General features: G+C 31.3%; 1 protein-coding gene and 1 non-coding gene across 4 annotated transcripts in view; one reads left to right on the top strand and one right to left on the bottom strand.

The window, feature by feature from the left end:
* Positions 1–18,112, top strand: part of LOC139495598 (periostin-like) — a 57,849-nt gene extending 39,737 nt beyond the window's left edge. For all 3 annotated transcript variants that reach the window (XM_071283880.1, XM_071283879.1, XM_071283878.1), the window contains 18 exons: positions 176–330; positions 1,267–1,426; positions 2,014–2,128; positions 3,642–3,786; positions 4,123–4,282; positions 4,726–4,985; positions 5,912–6,071; positions 6,712–6,826; positions 8,203–8,350; positions 9,009–9,174; positions 9,888–10,002; positions 11,718–11,862; positions 13,548–13,683; positions 14,560–14,686; positions 15,380–15,539; positions 16,113–16,281; positions 16,806–16,908; positions 17,826–18,112. In XM_071283880.1, coding sequence (XP_071139981.1) covers positions 176–330; positions 1,267–1,426; positions 2,014–2,128; positions 3,642–3,786; positions 4,123–4,282; positions 4,726–4,985; positions 5,912–6,071; positions 6,712–6,826; positions 8,203–8,350; positions 9,009–9,174; positions 9,888–10,002; positions 11,718–11,862; positions 13,548–13,683; positions 14,560–14,686; positions 15,380–15,539; positions 16,113–16,281; positions 16,806–16,908; positions 17,826–18,064 — 2,778 coding nt within the window. In that variant the 3' untranslated portion in view covers positions 18,065–18,112. The remainder of the gene's footprint in view (positions 1–175; positions 331–1,266; positions 1,427–2,013; positions 2,129–3,641; positions 3,787–4,122; positions 4,283–4,725; positions 4,986–5,911; positions 6,072–6,711; positions 6,827–8,202; positions 8,351–9,008; positions 9,175–9,887; positions 10,003–11,717; positions 11,863–13,547; positions 13,684–14,559; positions 14,687–15,379; positions 15,540–16,112; positions 16,282–16,805; positions 16,909–17,825) is intronic.
* A 2,808-nt stretch (positions 18,113–20,920) lies between these two features.
* Positions 20,921–21,027, bottom strand: LOC139496474 (U6 spliceosomal RNA). Its single transcript, XR_011657672.1, has one exon. It is a non-coding gene; the product is annotated as a U6 spliceosomal RNA (small nuclear RNA).

Genomic DNA, 21,027 nt, shown 5'->3' with positions numbered 1-21,027 from the left:
TCAATTAAAGGTGTTACGTTATTTGTCTTTAACTTTACCATTTGTGATATAAATACATTTTCCTTAGTCTGCCCTTTTTGTTGTATCGTCGAAATATTAATCTTCTAATGACGAGGTAGTCAGTATACTTACGAATCCCTTAATGTTTTAAACATTCCTGCATTCTTCATTTCAGATATTTACTGTGAATGGCGCAGTTTTGATCACTTCTAACATAACAGCAAGTAATGGTGTTCTGCATATCATTGACAGAGTTATGGCCCCTATCACCAGTGCCAAAACAGTACATGACTACATCTTATACCCTGAGATACCCAGTTATTCATTTTCGTAAGTATTATATCTTTCATTTGTAGTTTATTTGTTATATATATTTTAATCTGCAACGCAACTATTTTATAATAAAGACAAGATATTTTAGTCTTAGGCAGCTACCATTTGATTTTTATGGGGGGGCTAGGATGAAAAATTTTGTCCTGAATTTTTTTTAGTTGTAATCTCTGTCCTGCCTTTTTATTTTTCACTCTATTCGGTCCTGCTTTTTGTTTTTTAGTTTATCCTGACTTTTTTTACATAAATTGTCATCCTGACTTTTTTTTTTGCAAGTGTCTCATCCTGCCTTTTTTTTTTACTCAAAACTCCTGTCCTGCCTATTTTTTTCAAATTTCATCCTAGCCCCCCCCCCTAAAAATGGTAGCTCCCTTAGGTACATGTTTTTTTATTACATGTGGTTGTTATTGACTTTGAATGAGCTTTGAGTAATTGCACACACTCTTGTGTATTTTTGTATAATGTGTTATGATTGTGTTGCGCTTTGTATCTCTCTGATTATTTAAGCCCTTTTCCACTGTATTTTCATAGTTTTTGTTGATATTCTACAACTACACCGCTGTCTCAACCTTAAGTAAGGGTTAAGCGCAATCAATCACATTTACCCAAAACATTGTATATGTGCATGCCTGTCCAAGTCATTAACCTAATTGCCGTTTGTTGTTGTATATAATACTTGATTTTCGATTTTTGTTTTTATATGTAATTCGGACCGCTAGTTTTTTCGTTTCAATTGTTTTACATTTATCATTACAATTTTGTGTATTGATGATATTTCTTCTGTTAATTTTGAGGACCATCGAACATTTTTAGAGCTTGATAAATTGTCCGAACACACTTTCATTGTTAAGAAATTAAGTTGAATTCTAGTTAATTTAGCTCAGTCAAATCTGCCTTTTGTTATTAATTCATTGGTTTGTTTACTTTAAATTACAGATCGATAAATAATGCTTCCATAGTCGACCTGGACTTACGACAGTGGACATCAGAGACAAACCGGAAGTTTACAGTATTCTTACCAAATGATGGCCATTTAGTATCTATGCCCAGTTACGGACAGGACAGATTATTCAAGGACTGGTACCTAATTAGAAAGGTAAAACAAACAGATTGATGTCCACAATTCGCCATTTTAGGTTCTAAAATATTGTAAATAATTCAATTGTTCATTCACTAAAATGACATATAAAAACTTACCAGATTGAGATGCTGCAACCAGGGGAGTGTTTGGTTATTTCAATGACAAAACTGACAAATGTCAATAACTTTTCATTAAAAACCTTTGATACAAAAACTCATACCCAACCAAACCACTGGAGAAGAACTCTATTGCTCTGAATGGTCAATGTTATTTTTAAAAGCTTATACTACATACTTTATATGAGTCACTTGTGTTCTATCTACAAAATCTGTGTTACATTTAAATATAGAACTTGGTGACGAAATCACATTTAATGACTAGTAAAATTGAGATTGGAAATGGTGAATGTGTCAAAGAGACAACATCCCGACCAAAGAGCAGACAACAGCCACCAATGGATCGTCAACACAGCCTGCACCACGTTGCGGGCTTCCGTTGGCTCCTGAAACAAAAATGTGCACTTTAATATTCAGAGAAAATGTATTATACAATAAAAAAAAACCTAACATATAAATGACCAAACTCTATGTGGTTTTTTCCAGATATACCATGCACATACAGTTCTAGATACATTTTCCTTCATACCATCTAAGGGTGATATTCCAAAACTGACCTCTATGCAGGGTGATATTACCTTCCACAGGGAGAATAATAGAGGTAAGAATATTACATGACCGTGTAAAGAGGTTCTTGCGGGGGGAGAGGGGTCCTTTATGTCTGTATCCTTTTACTTATTAGTTCATGTTTCTCTATTATTTGCCCATCATTTCTAGTCTTATTAGTTTAATTATATTTATACTGGACTCGTTCTATTTGAGCAGTTAAAATGCGTTGACTGTATATTTCTATGTCATATACAGTCACTGACCCGATATCACTTTTTCTCATGAATATTTAAATAGAAGTTGCCGAAACAATATTTAATTATTCATACGACCTCTTCAACCTGTCCTTGTTTCCAATGCATACAGCGATGCGTGGAACGACTCAACCTCGTTTCTTATGCAATTATTGGAAAAACATATTTCATTTGTTAATATTTTTTGTTTGCAACCTATAAATCATTGTTTTATGCTTATGGTTGATATTTTAGTCCATACTCAAACGATTTCGTTCACCATCGAGTGTGGGATTCAACAGGTAAATGTACATTTCATTGTGTTGTATATTTCTTAGCAAGCATGATATGAGGCCTTTTTAAAAGAGATTTCCCCAATATTAGAATAAAAAAAAATAACCTTAACGCATTAAACAACAGTTAAAAATGTTTTTTTAGATTGCAGTATAAAGACAATAATAGTGCATTGACCTGACATATCAACGGCCTCGCTTTCCCGTTTCTAAGCCTCACCCTTATATCGTTGATATGTCAAGTCAATGCACTATTATTGTCTATTTAATAATATAACACCATTATTCATTATTCTTTTTAGGCCTATTACTATGTATGTTGTATACCCCCATTCACACCCTCTATAATGTATTCTCCATAATTTTTAATACTTTAAATAATATGATATTACAAAACATTTTGTTGTCCACCCAACGTAACTATATAATATTACATAATTTAGTATGAAAGGGATACGATAATCACCAGTTTAGTAGTATAATTTGACTCTAAACTGATTCACATACTTACAGGGATAATTGAATATAAATACATCATTTGGTTAAAATAAACCAACTATCTAGAAAAAAAATATGAAAGATAGATTAAATAAAACGACATTTATTTATCATAATTCGTTCCAAATAAAAAATAACAAACATTAGTGCCTTTAAAAATGCTGCATGACGGAAAGTCTTTTTTTGTGGAAAAATCATGATAATGTCAAGACTATTTGGAAGGAAAATGATCTTGTTCTTTGTAATTTTAAATTCCATACAAACAATAAAATTGAGAATGGAAATGGGGAATAAGCCAAAGAGACAACAGCCCGACCATAGAAAAAAACAACAGCAGAAGGTCACCAACAGGTCTTCAATGTAGCGAGAAATTCCCGCACCCGGAGGGGTCCTTTTGGCCCCTAAACAAATATATACTAGTTCAGTGATAATGAACGCCATACTAATATCCAAATTGTACACAAGAAACTAAAATGTATTTCTTCATTTGCGTGTTTTGCTTCTTACACACCAAAGGTAAAACGCATGATCTCTTTTTCAGTATATATAAAGAGTAACAGAGTAAAAGCTTTGGTCATCCAAGCTAATGTACCTACTGTTAACGGTATAATCCATGTTATAGACAATCTGCTATACTTTATCTACATGAATATTGTGCAGACAATACAGAAACTACCTAATACTCAGTAAGTAATCTTTAGTTACATCTATAAAAGCAACCAATTAAAAGATGCTTTCCATCCAAGTCACAGTGTTTACAGAGTTAGAAACTATAAGTAAAAGTACGGAGCCTAAGCTCACAACGAACAGCCAAATATAAATTCAAAGGGCCGGCTGCTTGATTTTGTGTATTATTTCTGATATTTGTGTGGTAAAATTGACAGGGGATATTTAAACTGCAAATTTAAATCCCTTTGTAGCTTTAACGCTTTTAACATTGTAATGATTTTGTTTTAACCTTTTCGTCTGCAGTGTTTGTTTTGGAAGATATTACAAGGAACATTTTGTTTTGTATTTTTCAGGACATTTAAATTATATTTAGAAAGACAATCAGCAGTCAAATCATATCTTGGAAGTCTTAACGGAACAAAAACAGTATTTGTACCAACTGATACAGCTTTTGCTAAACTACCATCTAATAAACAACAACAGTTTACCAATGATCTTACCTACTTGTCACAGGTAAAATGTTATTGATATATACTTAATTTGACATTGTGAATATTATTATAATAATGGATAATGGTGTAAATTTTCCGAAATGCAAATCTTAAGTGCAATCGAAATGCGGAAGTCACCAAAGAGATGTGGAAAACGAGCTAACAATGCCATAGAAATAACTGAAAATGAGGAGAAAGCAAAGGTCAGTCTCCAAAACACACAAAACATAAGTGATGAGGAAAATGAATTCAATTAAGAAAAAGAGAATGATCTTTGATGCACCCTGAAGGGTTACCTGTTCTCGCTCCACAGGTGAAACTCGTCGTGTTGCAACTTAAATATTCCATGAAAACTGTAAACCATCCATTTTACATGTCGAAGCAGCATGTGTGGTTACTAATAGCACAGGAAACAACCAACAAAGTACAGATCTTTTTTTTTTTATATATTCTATATATTTACAGATTTTGAACAACCATATTCTGAGTTCAGAGGTAGATGAAGCATCTTTGGTTAATGGACAAACATTCACAACACTGTCCAACAAGACCATTACAGTTATTAGAAAAGATCAAACATTTTATTTGGAAACCGAAGATATGCAAATACAGGTGGTAGAAACAGATATTGGTTGTACCAATGGTGTTGTCCACTTAATTGATAATGTTATACTCAGGAAGGATTATACGGTGTGGGAAGCAATTACAGGAAATGATCAGTTAATGTAAGTAAATTTCATTTTCTCGCTGTGTTAAAAGACCAAAAACAGATTGATGGCTTTCGGGTTTTTCTGGTCTTTGGTTGGGTTGTTTTCTCTTTGACACATTCCTCATTTCCCTTTTCAATTTAAGTCGAACGTTTAACCTCACCAAACATTGCTGTAACTACAACATATAAAAACACTTATTTTATTGTGATATTAACAACATACATTTGTAAATAAATAAATGCTTTTCTACTATTTTGAAAAAGAATATGTATTAATTGCATAATATGCAAGAATATGCAAGATATTTGATAAGGGGATTTGAATAAAACATTTTATCTTTAAGTACAATGTGTCCGAATATATCTTTAAATCATTGTGTATGCAATTTAAAAAGCTAACCAAGTTCTGAAGTATAAATATCGAGAGCAGTCATTTGGAGATTTGCTTAAATCACTAGCTATATACACACTCAAACCATATGCAATGTGCATGTTACACAAGACTGTGAACACTCTTAAACTCCGAGATAAAATGACTGTGAAAAAGAGACAAATTTACGATACTAAAGGTGTATTCAAACTTATAAAAAAAAAATCAAAAATTTTATCGAACTATCAAATATATTGAATGTTTTGACTTCGTCTTTATTCAACTATTTCGTGAAAGTAAAAGTTTTGCATCCCTCATTATTAATAGTACATATTATAAAGAAACAATGTGTTACTCGAAGGTTGTTTTATTGCATTGGTAAACAAAGGCAAACTATGTTTATCTACCTAAATCTGCACGGCAATTTTGCTATTAGGGGTTTAGCAACCAGTAATAAATCGACCGAATACATATGCATCTACTTGTTGAAATATAAAATGTATGATTTAATCGTTAAGTTAGATTGTACAAAATTAAAATGTGTATTATATTTTTTTCATTATTTTTTTCAGAAAAATGAAAAGTTTTATGCAGAATTATAATGATTTACCAGCATTATTGAACAATGCCGGTGTTCATGTAACAGTATTCTTACCATTTGATTACGTCATGGATGATATTCCAGGATCTACACTTAGTAGCTTTTCTACAAATCCGGATCTTTTGTATGATGTATGAATTACTTCTTAGCAAATCACTTAGATGCACGCTTATTTTATCGGCTTAAACCGTCATCAATTCTTTAGAAAATACAAATTGAGGTAACAAAAACATGAGGAAAACCCTGTAACATTTTCTCCCGACAGTGTGGACGTCCCCATCATGAAAATCTTCACTCAGTCTCATTGGTTAAACATAAATTTGAAGGCCGTAGCATATAGAGTTAATAGCCGTACTTTGACCTATAATTGTTTACTTATTACACATTATGACTTGGATGGAGAGTCGTTTTATCATTGGCATTCATACCAAATCTTTTTATTTCTTTTAGCTTAAACAATTGGGAATTTTAACATACGTTTACATAAAATTTTCACAATTTCATTGCAGATGAAAAAACTCAGATTTGTAGTGTCAAAATTATTTAACTGTATGCACCACATTTTTAATGTTATTTCGAATAGACAGAAAAAATATTACAGTCATTTCTTATAATTTAATTCTAAATTCCATTTTGAACCGTAGAAAACCATGAAAAAATGTTGATGACGTCATGGTCACATGACTAAATTATGCTATGGGCTCATAACAAAATAATGTCAGCCAATCAGAAGACGCGTTACATCCAAAATTAAATTATTTCCATTTGTAGGCTCTGAGTGGACACATTATACTTGGTCATACACTAGCCACATTTAACATGAGTAGAAAAGAAACATTTAATACATACGGAGGACACCAACTTACTACAGTGTTTTCCAAAGAAGGTGAATATGAAATAACCTGTCCCATAGGCTTTTAATTCTACAATTCATATATTGATTGTATAAATCCGTTGTAGGTCAATACAAGTTCCAGTAATAATAACATTAACCGTACCAATTTTCCTGCACCAGATGCACATTTCGACAATACATGTCTCTTCAGTGATGCTCGTGACCAAAATATTTGAAAATCCAAAGCTTATATAAAAGATGAGCTATAATCCAAAAGGTCCAAAAAGTATAGCCAAATCCGTGAAAGGAATCAGAGCTTTGCATGAGGAAGATACATTCCTTAATTTATAACAATTTCTAATATTTTGTAACAGCAAATTTTAATAACACAAAAAATCATCCGTATTTTCATGCCAGTACCGAAGTACTGGCTACTGGGCTGATGATACCCTCAATAATACGCTGCACAACCAGATGAGGGGCCTATAGGGCATACGTCCTCTTTGGTCATATTTTTTGTTAAATATCATGTTTTTCACAATATATATATTTTAAATTTTAGTATAAAATCGTTCATAAATCATTTATGAATTATGCCCCAGTTAAAAAGTCTTGTTTCTTACCGTGGTAATAAGGATCATCTTCAATTATAATGTTATACTGCTAATGCATTGTAACAAGAATCATATAAAGCAAGTACAGGGTTGTCAAAGAACATGACAAAAAAACATGTATAGAACTTGTGTATTCAAAGCTCTATCCAACAACACAAAAAGTGGAATTATTTTCAAGGAATATAACACAAATACCGAACTAAAAAGGGAAATTAACAAAATCTGGAAGCCCCCAAAAAATGAAAAAAATCAAAAGTGAGAGAGTAAAAATCAACTGACATATACCTGACGTAGTACGGTCCTATTCTTAGTGGTGTAGCCAGTAACAAATTCCATATATTGTATTGCAGTTGCTTATATTTTATGTATAAATTAAATATTACAGGTTAACTTTTAAAATAGGGTTCAGTTCGCACTACACTTCTAGAAAAAGTGTTTATTTGTATCGAGAAAATTGATGAAGCAATTGAAGAGCATTATGACGTGTTCATATATCACATAGAACAACATATATCATAGTTAGAACGGTTGATAAATCAAGAATGATCCGCTGAGAAAACATTTAACTCTAAGTTTATGAAGTTGAGAACATTTGTAGAAATGTAGAGAAAACGAGTGAAATATCATGTAGAACAATTGAGAAAAAGGTTGAAAACAATTGGAAATTCTGTTAACATTTATAATAGTTGAGATAAATTTGTAAACGGTTAAAATAAGAGTTAAAACGCGGCAAGATAGCATTAGGTACTCTCGCTATATTATCAACAACGGTTAACGTAATGAAAATAATCAATTGTTTGTCACGTGTTTCAGAGATATCCGTGACTGGAAGTTACATCAAAGCTGGAGTTATTGTTAGAGATATATTATGTTCTAATGGAGTTATTCACATTATTGACAACTTGATGCATGTGGCAACAAGAAATGTATTAGATGAAATGAAAAGACACAAGGAAATTAGGTAAACCAGATCATTTATTTAAAAATAAATTCTTTAAGGCTAAACCATGGATTAAAAAAAACTTTTTTTTGAGTAAAAGCGACAAATTTGTTTTTGAGATTTATTGAAATAACAGATACAACATATTGTTCTATTTGGTGATGGTCGAAGGAGTCGAAGTTCCCGGAGAGAACCACACACTTTCGGTATGAAAACTGAGAGTCCTAAGTCAATTATGAATTGAGCCGCGTGCACTTAAATTGATCACACAACCTCAGTGTTGGTAGGCTAGTGATACAGTTTTTTGGATGCTAAGACCACTCGACACTTGAAGCCCCTAAACATACATTCTCTTCAAGCTCACATCTGTTTCAGTAGAATTCGTACAATTATTGTTGTAATACATTTTACAGTACAAAAGATTTTCTGAGATTTTCATTCCATTTCTAAATCAATTAGCATTTAAGGTGTCTTCAGATCTAACGAATATAAATAGTAAAATCGACATTCATACAAAATGACTTCTGTTTCTGTCCAAATATATTAAATTGATCTACTCCATAAAGAGTAAAAGTAGGTTTTCCATAACACAAAATAAACGTCGGGATATTTTTTTAAATAAGAGAACGAGTCAAACATTTATCACCATAAATTGATATTTAAATATATTTAATTGTAGTGTTGTATCATCATTCATTGGACTTTACACGATGCAAATGCTACAAAATCTTCTTTCTGATAAAGATGAAGATATTACCATTTTTGTGCCTGTCAATAATGCCTTCAATGACATACCAAGATCTCGTGCTGATAAACTTCTGATGGATAGTCTTCTTTTAGAAAGGGTAAGACATTATAAGTGAGAGTTTTAGCTAGCTAGAAAATCAGATTCAATCCACCATTATTTACATAAGAATATGCCTGTACAATATCAGGAATATGACAGTTGTTATCCATTCGTGTGGTGTGTTTGAGCTTTTTTTTTGCCATTTTGTGCTTATGAACTTTTACTTGGAAATCAGTATTTTTCGCATTTTACTTTCAAGAGGCATACATCATGTACATAGTGCACAGAATGTTATTCACACTCAAAGTAAAAGCAATTGTAAGGCATTGTTTAAAATGGAAAATGATAATCATATTATTAAGCTACGATTTGTAAGCTTAGAAGAAATCACAAGCACTGACAACAGTTATTTATTTTCAACTCAGGATCTGCTTCCCTTCCGGAGCACCTGAGATCACCCCCAGTTTTTGGTGGGATTCTTGTTCCTTAGTCTTTAGTTTTGTCTTCTGTACTATTATTTGTCTGTTTGTTTTTTTATTTTTAGCCATGGCGTTGTCAGTTTATTTTCGATCTATGAGTTTGGTTGTCCGTCTCTTTGGTATCTTTTCGTCCCTCTTTTATTGGACATTATATTATATTCAATATTGACAAGTTGTACACAATATGTATTGTATTTTCTGTTTCTGTGATACATTCTAAACTGTGACGTAAATAAGTAATGAACAAACACAGATCAATATTGAGATGTATATTTTTATCTTAATTTTTCAGATTCTTCAAGCTCACGTCGTAACATCCGGTAGTCATTTAGTTGAACAATTATACGCTGAACAAAATCTTATATCTGTCGAAGACACAATTTACATAAGAAAGTCTAACAATACAGGTATAGTATTACAAATCAAATGTATATACATTTCTGAAGTAAAACAGTATAAGATATTAAAAGGAACACGAACTATTGATAAAGGATTTTCTATCTTAAAAAAAAACAATTTATTCATTTGTTTAGCACACGAATCTGAAGAATTCCTACATATTTATAAAAAATGTTTAAATGCACATTTATGACACGGTCATTTTGTGGTAAGGAGGAAAGAAACAACCATTTTTTTTTTCTGAAAAGATACAACTAGTTAATACTAGAAATAATAAATCCTCGAAATCGAATTGTCATCAAATGAATACCAATTAATGAAGGCACTGGCTACGGTTACATGGAAATGTAACAATAATAAAAATATTATTGTTACATTGGAGACTAAATGCCGGAATGCATGGTTGGGTAAGGAACTGTTTAATTACGAATGTAACAATAATTATTGAGGCTACGGTTACATTGCGTTATTGTTACATGAAAAAACGCAATGTACGATGGGACTAGTAATATGTACTTAATAATAAAAGTTGAGGACATTTATTACATACGTTTATAACATACAATTTATTTACTGTAATTTTTTATTTACAATGACAATTTCTACAAATCCAGTAAGTTGTTTTTAAAGTCCGACACATTTTTGATGACCGAAATTACGTCCTCCACGGATACGTGTACATACATAATTTCTTAGTATTTAAGTTACAGTAAGCAAACTTTGCTTTTGATTATCAATTTGCGTCAAGTTATAAAGTTGTATGAAATGTATGTCTTGTTTCAGTTTCGTTTATTTTTTCACCATAAACAAAATTGGTCCAAAGTATAATGACAGTAATAAGAGTAGGTGTGCAGTTAAATACTTCAAAAAAGTGAAACCATTGAACTATATTTTTCGCCTTTGACAGTCACACTCCTAATCTTGAGTAGTATATTTAAGAACATCAAAACCATTAATACGTAGTAAAACTATTCAAGTTGTACACCATTTGTTGAATAATAATATTTTATTATTTATCAGTATTAAATTACAAGTATTGTTTAGTACATATGAAAGAATGAAGCAATACAACTATAGAAGATTTAAGTTTAATCAATCTAGCGTACATTGCTGTTTCATGTAACAATAACGTAATGTAACCGTAGCCTCAGGAATTATTGTTACATTTGTAATTAATCGGTTCCTCACCCAACTTTGCATTCCGGCAATTAGTCTCCAATGTAACAATAATATTTTTATTATTGTTACATTTCCATGTAACCGTAGCCAGTGCCATTAATGAAACTCAGATTTTTTCACAAATATTTCAAATACACAAGAATAATTCAACCTCCTTTATGAAACCATCAGGTCGAGATTTCGAGGTTCTCCTTCGATTGAAATATTTTACATCCTATATTTAAGTGTGAATTCACATTACTATAAGACGTGTCACGGTACTTTTCTATCCCAAATTCATGTATTTGGTTTTGATGTTATATTGGTTATTCTCATCGGATTTTGTCTAATGCTTAGTCCGTTGCTGTGTGTGTTACATTTTAATGTTGTGTCGTTGTTCTCCTCTAATATTTAATGCGTTTCACCCAGTTTTAGTTTGTTACCCCGATTTTGTTTTTGTCCATAGATTTATGAGTTTTGAACAGCGGTATACTACTGTTGCCTTTATTTATTGTAACACAGTTGTACTTCTATACTTTAAAATGTATTCTTATTTATTTTACAGTGGGTTTGGTTAGTAACAATGTTCATTCAAAGATAACCACCAGTAACGTAATGGCTACTAACGGTGTTATTCACATGGTGGACAGATTACTTTATTATCCATATTTTACGGTAGCAGAAACTATGTCAAAAGATAAAAGACTGATGTAAGATATTAAAAAATTAATATAATATTTTTATTGAATGATAAAAAAAATGGCGATATTCTATGTGAATACTCTTAATCCAGGCATATTGAAATAAAGGAGACATATGTCATCTTTTTGTTTCACAACATCAATTGTTTGTATCTCCTGCGTCCGAAGCGATTTTATGGAATAACCTTCATCAGAAAAGTTCACAGCTGAATATTTGTAAACCAAAGATATATAGGAGCCACAACATTTGAAAAGCTATATGACAAAAAGGGACATAAAACATAGTAAAATCCATTTAAATTCAACTTTGTCCGAGGGAGTTGAAACCTTCGTTGATAAATAATTTCTAAATTTATAATCGAACAATTAAAGAACCTCGAAAAATATGAGAAAATTGTATTTCTACAACTCGATTCGTTTCAAAATGAACAAATGAAGTGACAAAAGAGAGTAAAATAACTAATAAATGGATGTAATTTGAAAGAGTAAATTGTGGCTACATTCCATTAAATAATACAAAATCGAGAGATGCTCATATTGCTATGATGAATGTCGTCGTTCTGTTTCGCTGCAATAGCTGAAATAGTGTATATTTCTAAAAACATGCATGTACGTATACAGCAGATAAATTAATAAGAAGCAGAAACTATGTAATACGGTCATAATTTATGCTTATTTGACAAATTTACATGTACTTATTTACTTTATAAAAGGTTCATTAAGGGCATACGATAAGTTTTGATCTCGTATTTACAGTTTGATGAAAATTTCCATAAAGGCTATTTTTTGCCTGATTTAATCAAATATGTAATAAAAAATATACCTTCATGTGCTACTTTTTGAGTTAAACGAGGTCGAAATTTTGTATATTTGCTCAAAATTAGGATTTGTGGCCGTATTTTCCCTTTCGAAAGAAAGAAATAACTTTTTTGTTTTAAAAGATAAACACAAATTATGCTAAAAATTTATGCATTTTTTATTCAGAAATAACTCATATTTATCAAATGGTCATGAATTGAGAAAAAAACCGTCATATTTTGCTGTAGATTATCAAAATTAAAAAGATTGCACTATTTACAATCTTATAAAATTTGCTCCATATAATCTCCCTGCAAAAAGAAACAAAATTTCATTTTAAAAAGTAGGGGTCCATGCACTCGTATTCAAATTAAAACAGTTTGAATGATAAAAATAAGTCGAAAATGCATCTTTTCCCGATATGTCACAGTTTGACGTCGCGAAAATAACATTTTACGTTACCAACGTCATTACCTCCCCTGTAACTGTATCGTATACCCTTAAGAATAAATACAACATTATATTTTCAGAAACAAATTTGAAATAACAAATCATTCAAGAAAAAAAATGTTCGTTGTATTCATATAACAAAAATATGCAGATGATTGTATTGACATTGCGATAAGACGTGTCACGGTACTTGTCTATCCCAAATTCATGTATTTGGTTTTGATGTTATATTTGTTATTCTCGTGGGATTTTGTCTGATGCTTGGTCCGTGTCTGTGTGTGTTAGTTACATTGTAGTGTTGTGTCGTTGTTCTCCTCTTATATTTATGCGTTTCCGTCAGTTTCAGTTTGTTACCCCGATTTTGTTTTTTGTCCATGGATTTATGAGTTTGAACAGCGGTATACTACTGTTGCCTTTATTTATATAATTGTTAAACATTTTTTTAGACCATTCTTTAATATGATGTTTGAAAATGAAGACTTTCATGATTTGTCTGATGCATCTGATGAAGATATGACAGTTTTTGTGCCATCTCCTTCATCACTAGCAAATATAACTACAAACCCGTCAATTTTAACACAGGTAATTATTATTCCCTCTTATATATCTACATTACATACCATTGTACTGTACATGAAACGTTTCTGTTGCAAATTTAACTAGAATCTTTACACGGATAATCATTATTCCATCAATAATTTGTAAGTCTCTACAGCTATATGTGCTTGTTCATATTTTGTTTAATAATTTCCACCAACTGTAAATATAATACCCTTTACCAAAAGAGACTAATGTTAGTTATTTGAACTATAAATTATATGTTTTGAATATTCATCAATATCATTTTGTTAATGTTGCCCAAAAATTAAACACATTGATGTTCATCATAGAAATGAACATTGTGCACATTTTAAATAAATATTAATGCTTCAATGTAAGAACTGTTTTGTTTAATTTGATGTATGGTTATTTCTCAGTGTGACTATAACATGTATACACCTGGAAAAAAGTATTGCAACACTTCCGTTGAAAACAATGTTAAATGACATGATTGTAGAATGTGTCTAATTTGGGTTTTACCAAATACTTTTAGTTAATTTATGTTTTATAATTGAATTTTTGGTATTAACTTTCTTTTCGTTTTCTGTATCAGATGTTTAGTTTGCTGTAAAAATTACTTTTATAAAATGTCGGTATAGAAGACAAGACAAAGTTTGAATAACTTTTTCAGTACAGCTCTTATAATGCGTCTGTCTAGTCTTAATTTTGCCTGAAAGGTAAGTTAATGACACAAATTCAATTCGAAACTTTAACGGGGTCAAAAGTATTTGGTAAAACGCAAATTGTACACATTCTACATTCATATCATTTTACATTGTTTTCAATGGAAGTGTTGCAATACTTTTTGTCGGGTGTAGATAATCAATTTTCAAATAAATATAACAACCATTTTTGTAGCTGTACCTAGGTCATGTCCTGCCGGGATTAAAAATTGACCAGAAATATCTAAGTAAACAAAAACCCAAAGGTGCTGTTAACGTGACAGAAAACAACATTACATTTTCAATGACAAATCAAACCATAGGTGAGTATAAAAAAGTAAAATCACAAAAAAACTGAAATTAGAGGAAAATCAATTCGGAAAGTCCATAATCACATGGCAAAATCAAATAACAAACGCAGCAAAAACGAATGGACAAGAACTGTCATATTCCTGACTTGATACAGGCATTTTTAAATGTAGAAAATGGTGGATTAAACCTGGTTTGATAGCGCTAACCCTTTCACTTTGATGACAGTCTCATGAAATTCCGTAATATTTACATTGATGCGTTAACTAAACAGACACAATACATAAAGTAGTCAAAATATATAACCATAGTACTGTACATTACCAGAGAGTATTATATAGTGTCCTTTTTTAAAGGCAGAAAATGTTGAACAGTTATATACATTGTACCGCTGTTCAAAACTCATGATAGGTCTTCTTCATTCTAGAACTATGCCAGTGTTGTCAATTCATTTTTCAGTAACTATGTGACAAAGAAACATTGGAAATGTAATAATTGAACAGGTTGATTTTGATATATCTGAACATACTTGGAGTTATATATCTTACCCTATAACTACCTACGTTTGTCTCTTGGTGAAAATGAAAGATCACATTAGTTTTAGTTTCTATAATATAACATTCTTTGATTTTGATCACTTCTAATTAAACTTTTAAACTTAATGAAGGTAGAACATCTGAATTGATTTTATATTTGTTATTTTCCAGGTTATTCTATTGATGTTGGTTACAGTAATTTACGTTACTATTTTAACATCATATCAGACGGTATTGCCTGTAGTAATGGCATTGTGTATATGATAGATGGCCTGCTGAACTTTAATAATAAAACTTTGATTCAAGAGATACAGAGTGATAACAGTTACTTGTACGTATTTTTAAAATGTGATTTACTTGAATTCATCACTTTTTATATGACGGGAAATAAATACATAAATTTCAGAACAATTTATGTACATATCTTCTTAACTGGATGATTATATTTCATCGTTTATTTTTATTTATTACGCTTAAAAAACAGTCGTATACATTACCAAAAACGAATAAAAAGAATAATTCTATAGAAACAGTCGGATGCATGCATGTGATGCAGTGAGTGTATTTGCAGATAAATCAAAACCTTAATGCTTGTATCTATGATGAGTTTGTTTAATATATTATGCTCCTCTAATACCGTCGTAATCGCTGCAGAACAAAGTAAAATATACTGAACTTTGAGGAAAATTTAAAACGGTAAGTCCGTTCTCAAATGGCAAAATCAAAAGCTCAGACACATCAAACGAATTGACAACAACTGTCATATTCTGACTTGGTACATACATTTTCAAATTTAGAAAATGGTGGATTGAACCTGGTTTTATAGCGCTTAACCTCTCACTTGTATGACAGTCGCATCAAATGTCATATGTATGTTGTATGCATACTGTTATTACTTTTTCAGACATGCTTTTAACTACATGTTGCGGTTTTGGCCCTCTGATAGTGGTGACAAACTTCGACAACCTGATAGGAATTTTACATTATTTCTGCCTGCAGCCTTTGTTGTTGACAGTCTTTCTAAAGCAGCAGTTGATTTTTTAGATAGTATTACAGAACAAGAGAAGGACGAGGTACATAATTATTTAGCACATTTTTTTGAAAGTTAACATTAAATTTTCTAAAATTGAATTTCTAAATTGCATCTGGTAATTTCATATGACACTTGTTATACCTGTTATATGATTACAAAAATTGTCCAATTTATAATTTCGTTAAGAACGCTGTTAAATATTATGTTTTCCGTGAAATTATTACCGTGTAGAAATCAGTAGAGTGACTGATAATTATTTAACTTCCGGTACTTTGGTCTTTGTTGAATAGTTGTCCTGTTATTAACATAAGCAACACGACGGGTGCTACATGTGGAGCAGGATCTGCTTACCCTTCAGGAGCACCTGAGATCACCCCTGGTTTTTTGGTGGGTGGTTCGTATTGTTTATTCTTTAGTTTTCTATGTTGTGTCAAGTTTGTGTGTCTTTTTCATGTTTTACCATGGCGTTGTCAGTTTGTTTTAGATTTATGATTGTGACTGTCCCTTTGGTATCTTTCGTCCCTATTTTATAAATGATGCAAGATCTTATATTTATATTTTCAGTTCTACGCACGCCATGTAATAGAAGAACATGTCCTAACAATAAAAGATATATCACAGGGATGGAAAATGAAAAATAATGTTACTACTGAATTTATTGACAATGGTACGTACTATTTGATTCCTGAACGTGTTGGTGATACTGTAGAGTCTGACTTGACATCCAATTAAATGCAAACAGATAAATAAAAAAGCAAAATAAAACAAAACTTTGTAAAATTGCGTTTGTCCAAATTGCATTTTTGGATTTATCAACAATAGGAACTCGGTACGAGATATCTAAAATCTAATGACAGTGTAAGGAGCTGTTTGAACAAAACGAATCTAAAAATAGAGCCAAAATATTTCAACGGTTAAGTTCAAATATAAATGATAAAGTATGATACGAAAGCACTATTGTCGCTTCAATACGAAAATCACAACATATTATTAATCTATCAAAATCATAATTTTTATATGACTAAATTCAAACAAAATATAGCATTTATATTTTCTATAGGTTTGTGTAATAACTAAATGGACAGAAAGAACAAAAAGAGATTAATAAGTACATTAAATCATAAAGGGGTCAAATAGAGCATACACACATTTATTTTTAAATTTTAATTCATCAAAGATACCAGGCTTAGAAATGTGTATGCGAGGTGCAAGAAACTTCTGCAAAGGACTCATAAGTGACCAAATAAAAAACCGGGAGCACTAGAGCATTAATACTGTACTTGTTTTCTTCCTAGGTAATACTATCTTAATAAATACTAGGACAATAATACGATGTACTGCATTTAGAATATAATAGCATCTAAAACATAACATCAAAAACATATACTATCCTGCCTAAAGGATAGGTACCCGAATATTGAAAACAATTACGACTCATATGATGATTATTTTTGTCAGAAACAACTAAATGTATAAATAACATACATGTATATTTTTTACATTGACAATTAGTTTTCTTTTCATACGAGAAAGAGAATGTAATTATTTCTGACATATTGAAAACATTTTATTTTCTTGTTTCAGAAATTTTTCTAAAGTGGAATAATACTCAATCAAGAATAGTACATGCTAATATGTTATCATCCAATGGACTTATACATATAATAGATAAACTATTCATAGACTTACCTGAAATGCCAACAACAGTCTCGCCTAAAGGAACAACTAAAAAATCTTCACATACGAACGGTTCGGAATCTGTTTTAATTTTCCATTCATTTTATACAATAGTTTTGACTATTTTTATTATTTTATTAACATAGTTATGCATTGTTTTTTTGGTATTAAATTATATTATTTTTGTATTAAAATTAGTCTTTACTTTACTGATAACGCAAACTTTCAGCAATTCAATGGCATGATTATATAGTGATCAAATGTACCATGATTATAATTTAGTACGCCAGACGCGCGTTTCGTCTACATAAGCCTCATCAGTGACGCTCATATCAAAATATTTATAAAGCCAAACAAGTAAAATGTTGAAAAGCATTGAGGATCTAAAATTCCAAAAAGGTGTGCCAAATACGGCTAAGGTAATTTATGCCTGGGATAAGAAAATCCTTAACTTTTCGAAAAATTCAATGTTTTGTAAACAGGAAATTCATAAAAATGATCACATTATTGATATTCATGTCAACACCAACACACTGCGCTGTTGATACCCTCGGGGAAGAAACGTCCACCGACAGTGGCATCTGTCTTGTACATTATTATTACCTTTAAGGTTAATATCAAAATCAACAGACTCTGTTGGCCAGTTGAAAGTATATGAAATATTTATGATTATACGATACCTGTACTAATAATGTGCAGAACATATATTTGTGTAATATCAATCGAATACATTCATCAGAAACACAACACACATAACCACCTTAGTCAGTAGAATTCAGGATCTTCAAGTTTAACTGTTTAATCATACCATTACACATATTTGTAAACATACCTACTATCATGACAGAAAACACACATGAACAAAAAAGGTGGAAATTAATTTATCGTCTTTCAATTGAGCAAGTTTTGATTAAACGTACTTTCTTGACGTCTAAAGGATAATTTCACGTCTTAATGATTATACAAAGCGTAAAGAACACCACTTCTTAAAATCACTGCAACGTTGTGGTCATTTTCGCAAATATATTGTAGACATGCTACTGAGTTACTAATCATTACATACGCATTAGTGAAATTAGGAGTTATCTACTTTTTCATATGCGTTGGTAATATTTTATCATAATGGTTGTTTGTTTTACATTTATAATCCAAAAATTGAACGTTTATCCGAACATAGATGTACATGGAATGTCTAAAAAAATAATGGAATACGAAAAATGTGATGCAATGCATTTCTTCGTTCATTTTAAACTCATAATAGATACATTGTTGTAATTGATTCAACTTTGTTTTTTAATTCGCCAATAGCTACACGTTTTTTGCATAGAATTTTTCTAGTAGATGACTGGTCAACAGCGATCAAATAAAAACTTCTAAAAGATTAAATCATTTACAATCAAAATGGACATATGAAACAGACCCTCAAAATTGTGTTTTTAATTGTCTAAGAACATACCTATGCCCTGGTTTAAAATAAAAACACGCGTTTCGAATAAAAATTTTGCATCAATAACATTTCAGATGAGCACCAAATGTGTACAATTGGTAAACCTAAAACGCTATACACTCTGAACAGAAACAATTTAACATCCTTATTTCGACCAAATTGTCATATTTTCGAAACACATTTAGATGTGACATACATCTACTATTGACGACAATGTTGCTAACTTTTGGACATGCACATAACATTGTCAGGTGAGGATTAACTTGTCGCTTAGATCTTAACCATAGGCCTTTTAAGGTATATCAAGTGAAAAAAGGAAAATAACAAAAATACCGAGAATTCCAAGAAAATTCTAAATGGAAACCCATTATGCAAATGACAAAATCAAGAGCTAAAACAGACCAAACAAACGAATAATTTTTATTGTCTTGTATTATTATGATGTGTTTAAAATACCGAGGAGGTTTTATCGTAGGAATAAATCACCTTACTCGCTTAGTAAAACCTTCCTGAATTGTTGACCCGAAATGCTAACTAAATTTCGGGTTGGGTTTTTTTCGAGCGCCATTGACAAACCTTTTGTAGACGAAACCCGCGCATCTAGCGTACAAAACTTGTCTTCGGTCAGTTTTTCTTAATTACGACTAACTCACACTTATTGGTAATCATATATCTTTTAAGATTATAATCATATCATAATAAATTCGATAGTAAGAGGAAGGATACAACCTTATTTAATTGTGTACGTTTTGAAACCAAAAACGTGCACAGTAAATATTTATAATTCATTTCGGTTAATCAACACCGCAAAGACGATGACGCAAGAATGGAAATAAGAAATAAAAAATTTTCAAACAGGAAAATGAGTGCACAGAACGCCATATATTACTGCCATTTTCCTATTTACACATTAAGCTCAGCCGCTGCCACTTTCCCATTTAAATATTCAGCAAAGCAAACTCTGTGCCATATCTTAGTAAGTTAACAAATAAATGCATACTTTTTGTACATATCTAATTACAAATAGCAGATTACTGATAAAGATACAATGAATAATTAATGCGATTGCGAAACATGGGTGAATAAAAATTACTGCTGAAATGATGAATCTGATTTTGTTATAATAGGAAACCTGTGTCGTCTTTTTCTCATCAATGATAAAAGAAAACATCGCATTTTTTGTAATGTACGGTATATCCACACCAGTGGCGGATCCAGAAATTTTCATAAGTGGGGGCCCACTGACTGACCTAAGAGGGGGCCCGCTCCAGTCACGCTTCAGTGATTCCCTATATAAGCAACCAATTTTTTTCCCAAAAAGGGGGGCCCGGTGCCCTTGCCCACCCCTCCAAATTCGCTTATGCACACAGTCCATGTAACACAGAACTTGTCTATTATTCTTTAAATAGAACATACAAATTATTTATGTTTTTTTTTTTTTTTGCGATTTCTATCCTAAACCAGTTCACGTTCCCATTAAAAAGTTAGAGAGTGGGTGCAATCACTTCTGCGTTTTAATACTCAAGGAAGTCATATGAACAACGAAAATGTATAAAAAAATATGGAACGCTTCACGAATTTGCGTGTCATCCTTGCGCAGGGGCCATGCTAATCTTCTCTGTATCGTTCCAATTTTAGTATATGTACTGCCGAAGCGAGTAC

This window comes from Mytilus edulis, chromosome 11 (assembly GCF_963676685.1).
Source record: "Mytilus edulis chromosome 11, xbMytEdul2.2, whole genome shotgun sequence".
NCBI lineage: Eukaryota > Metazoa > Mollusca > Bivalvia > Mytilida > Mytilidae > Mytilus > Mytilus edulis.
Note: the sequence above shows the minus strand (reverse complement) of the source record. Positions and strands in the feature narration are given on the sequence as shown.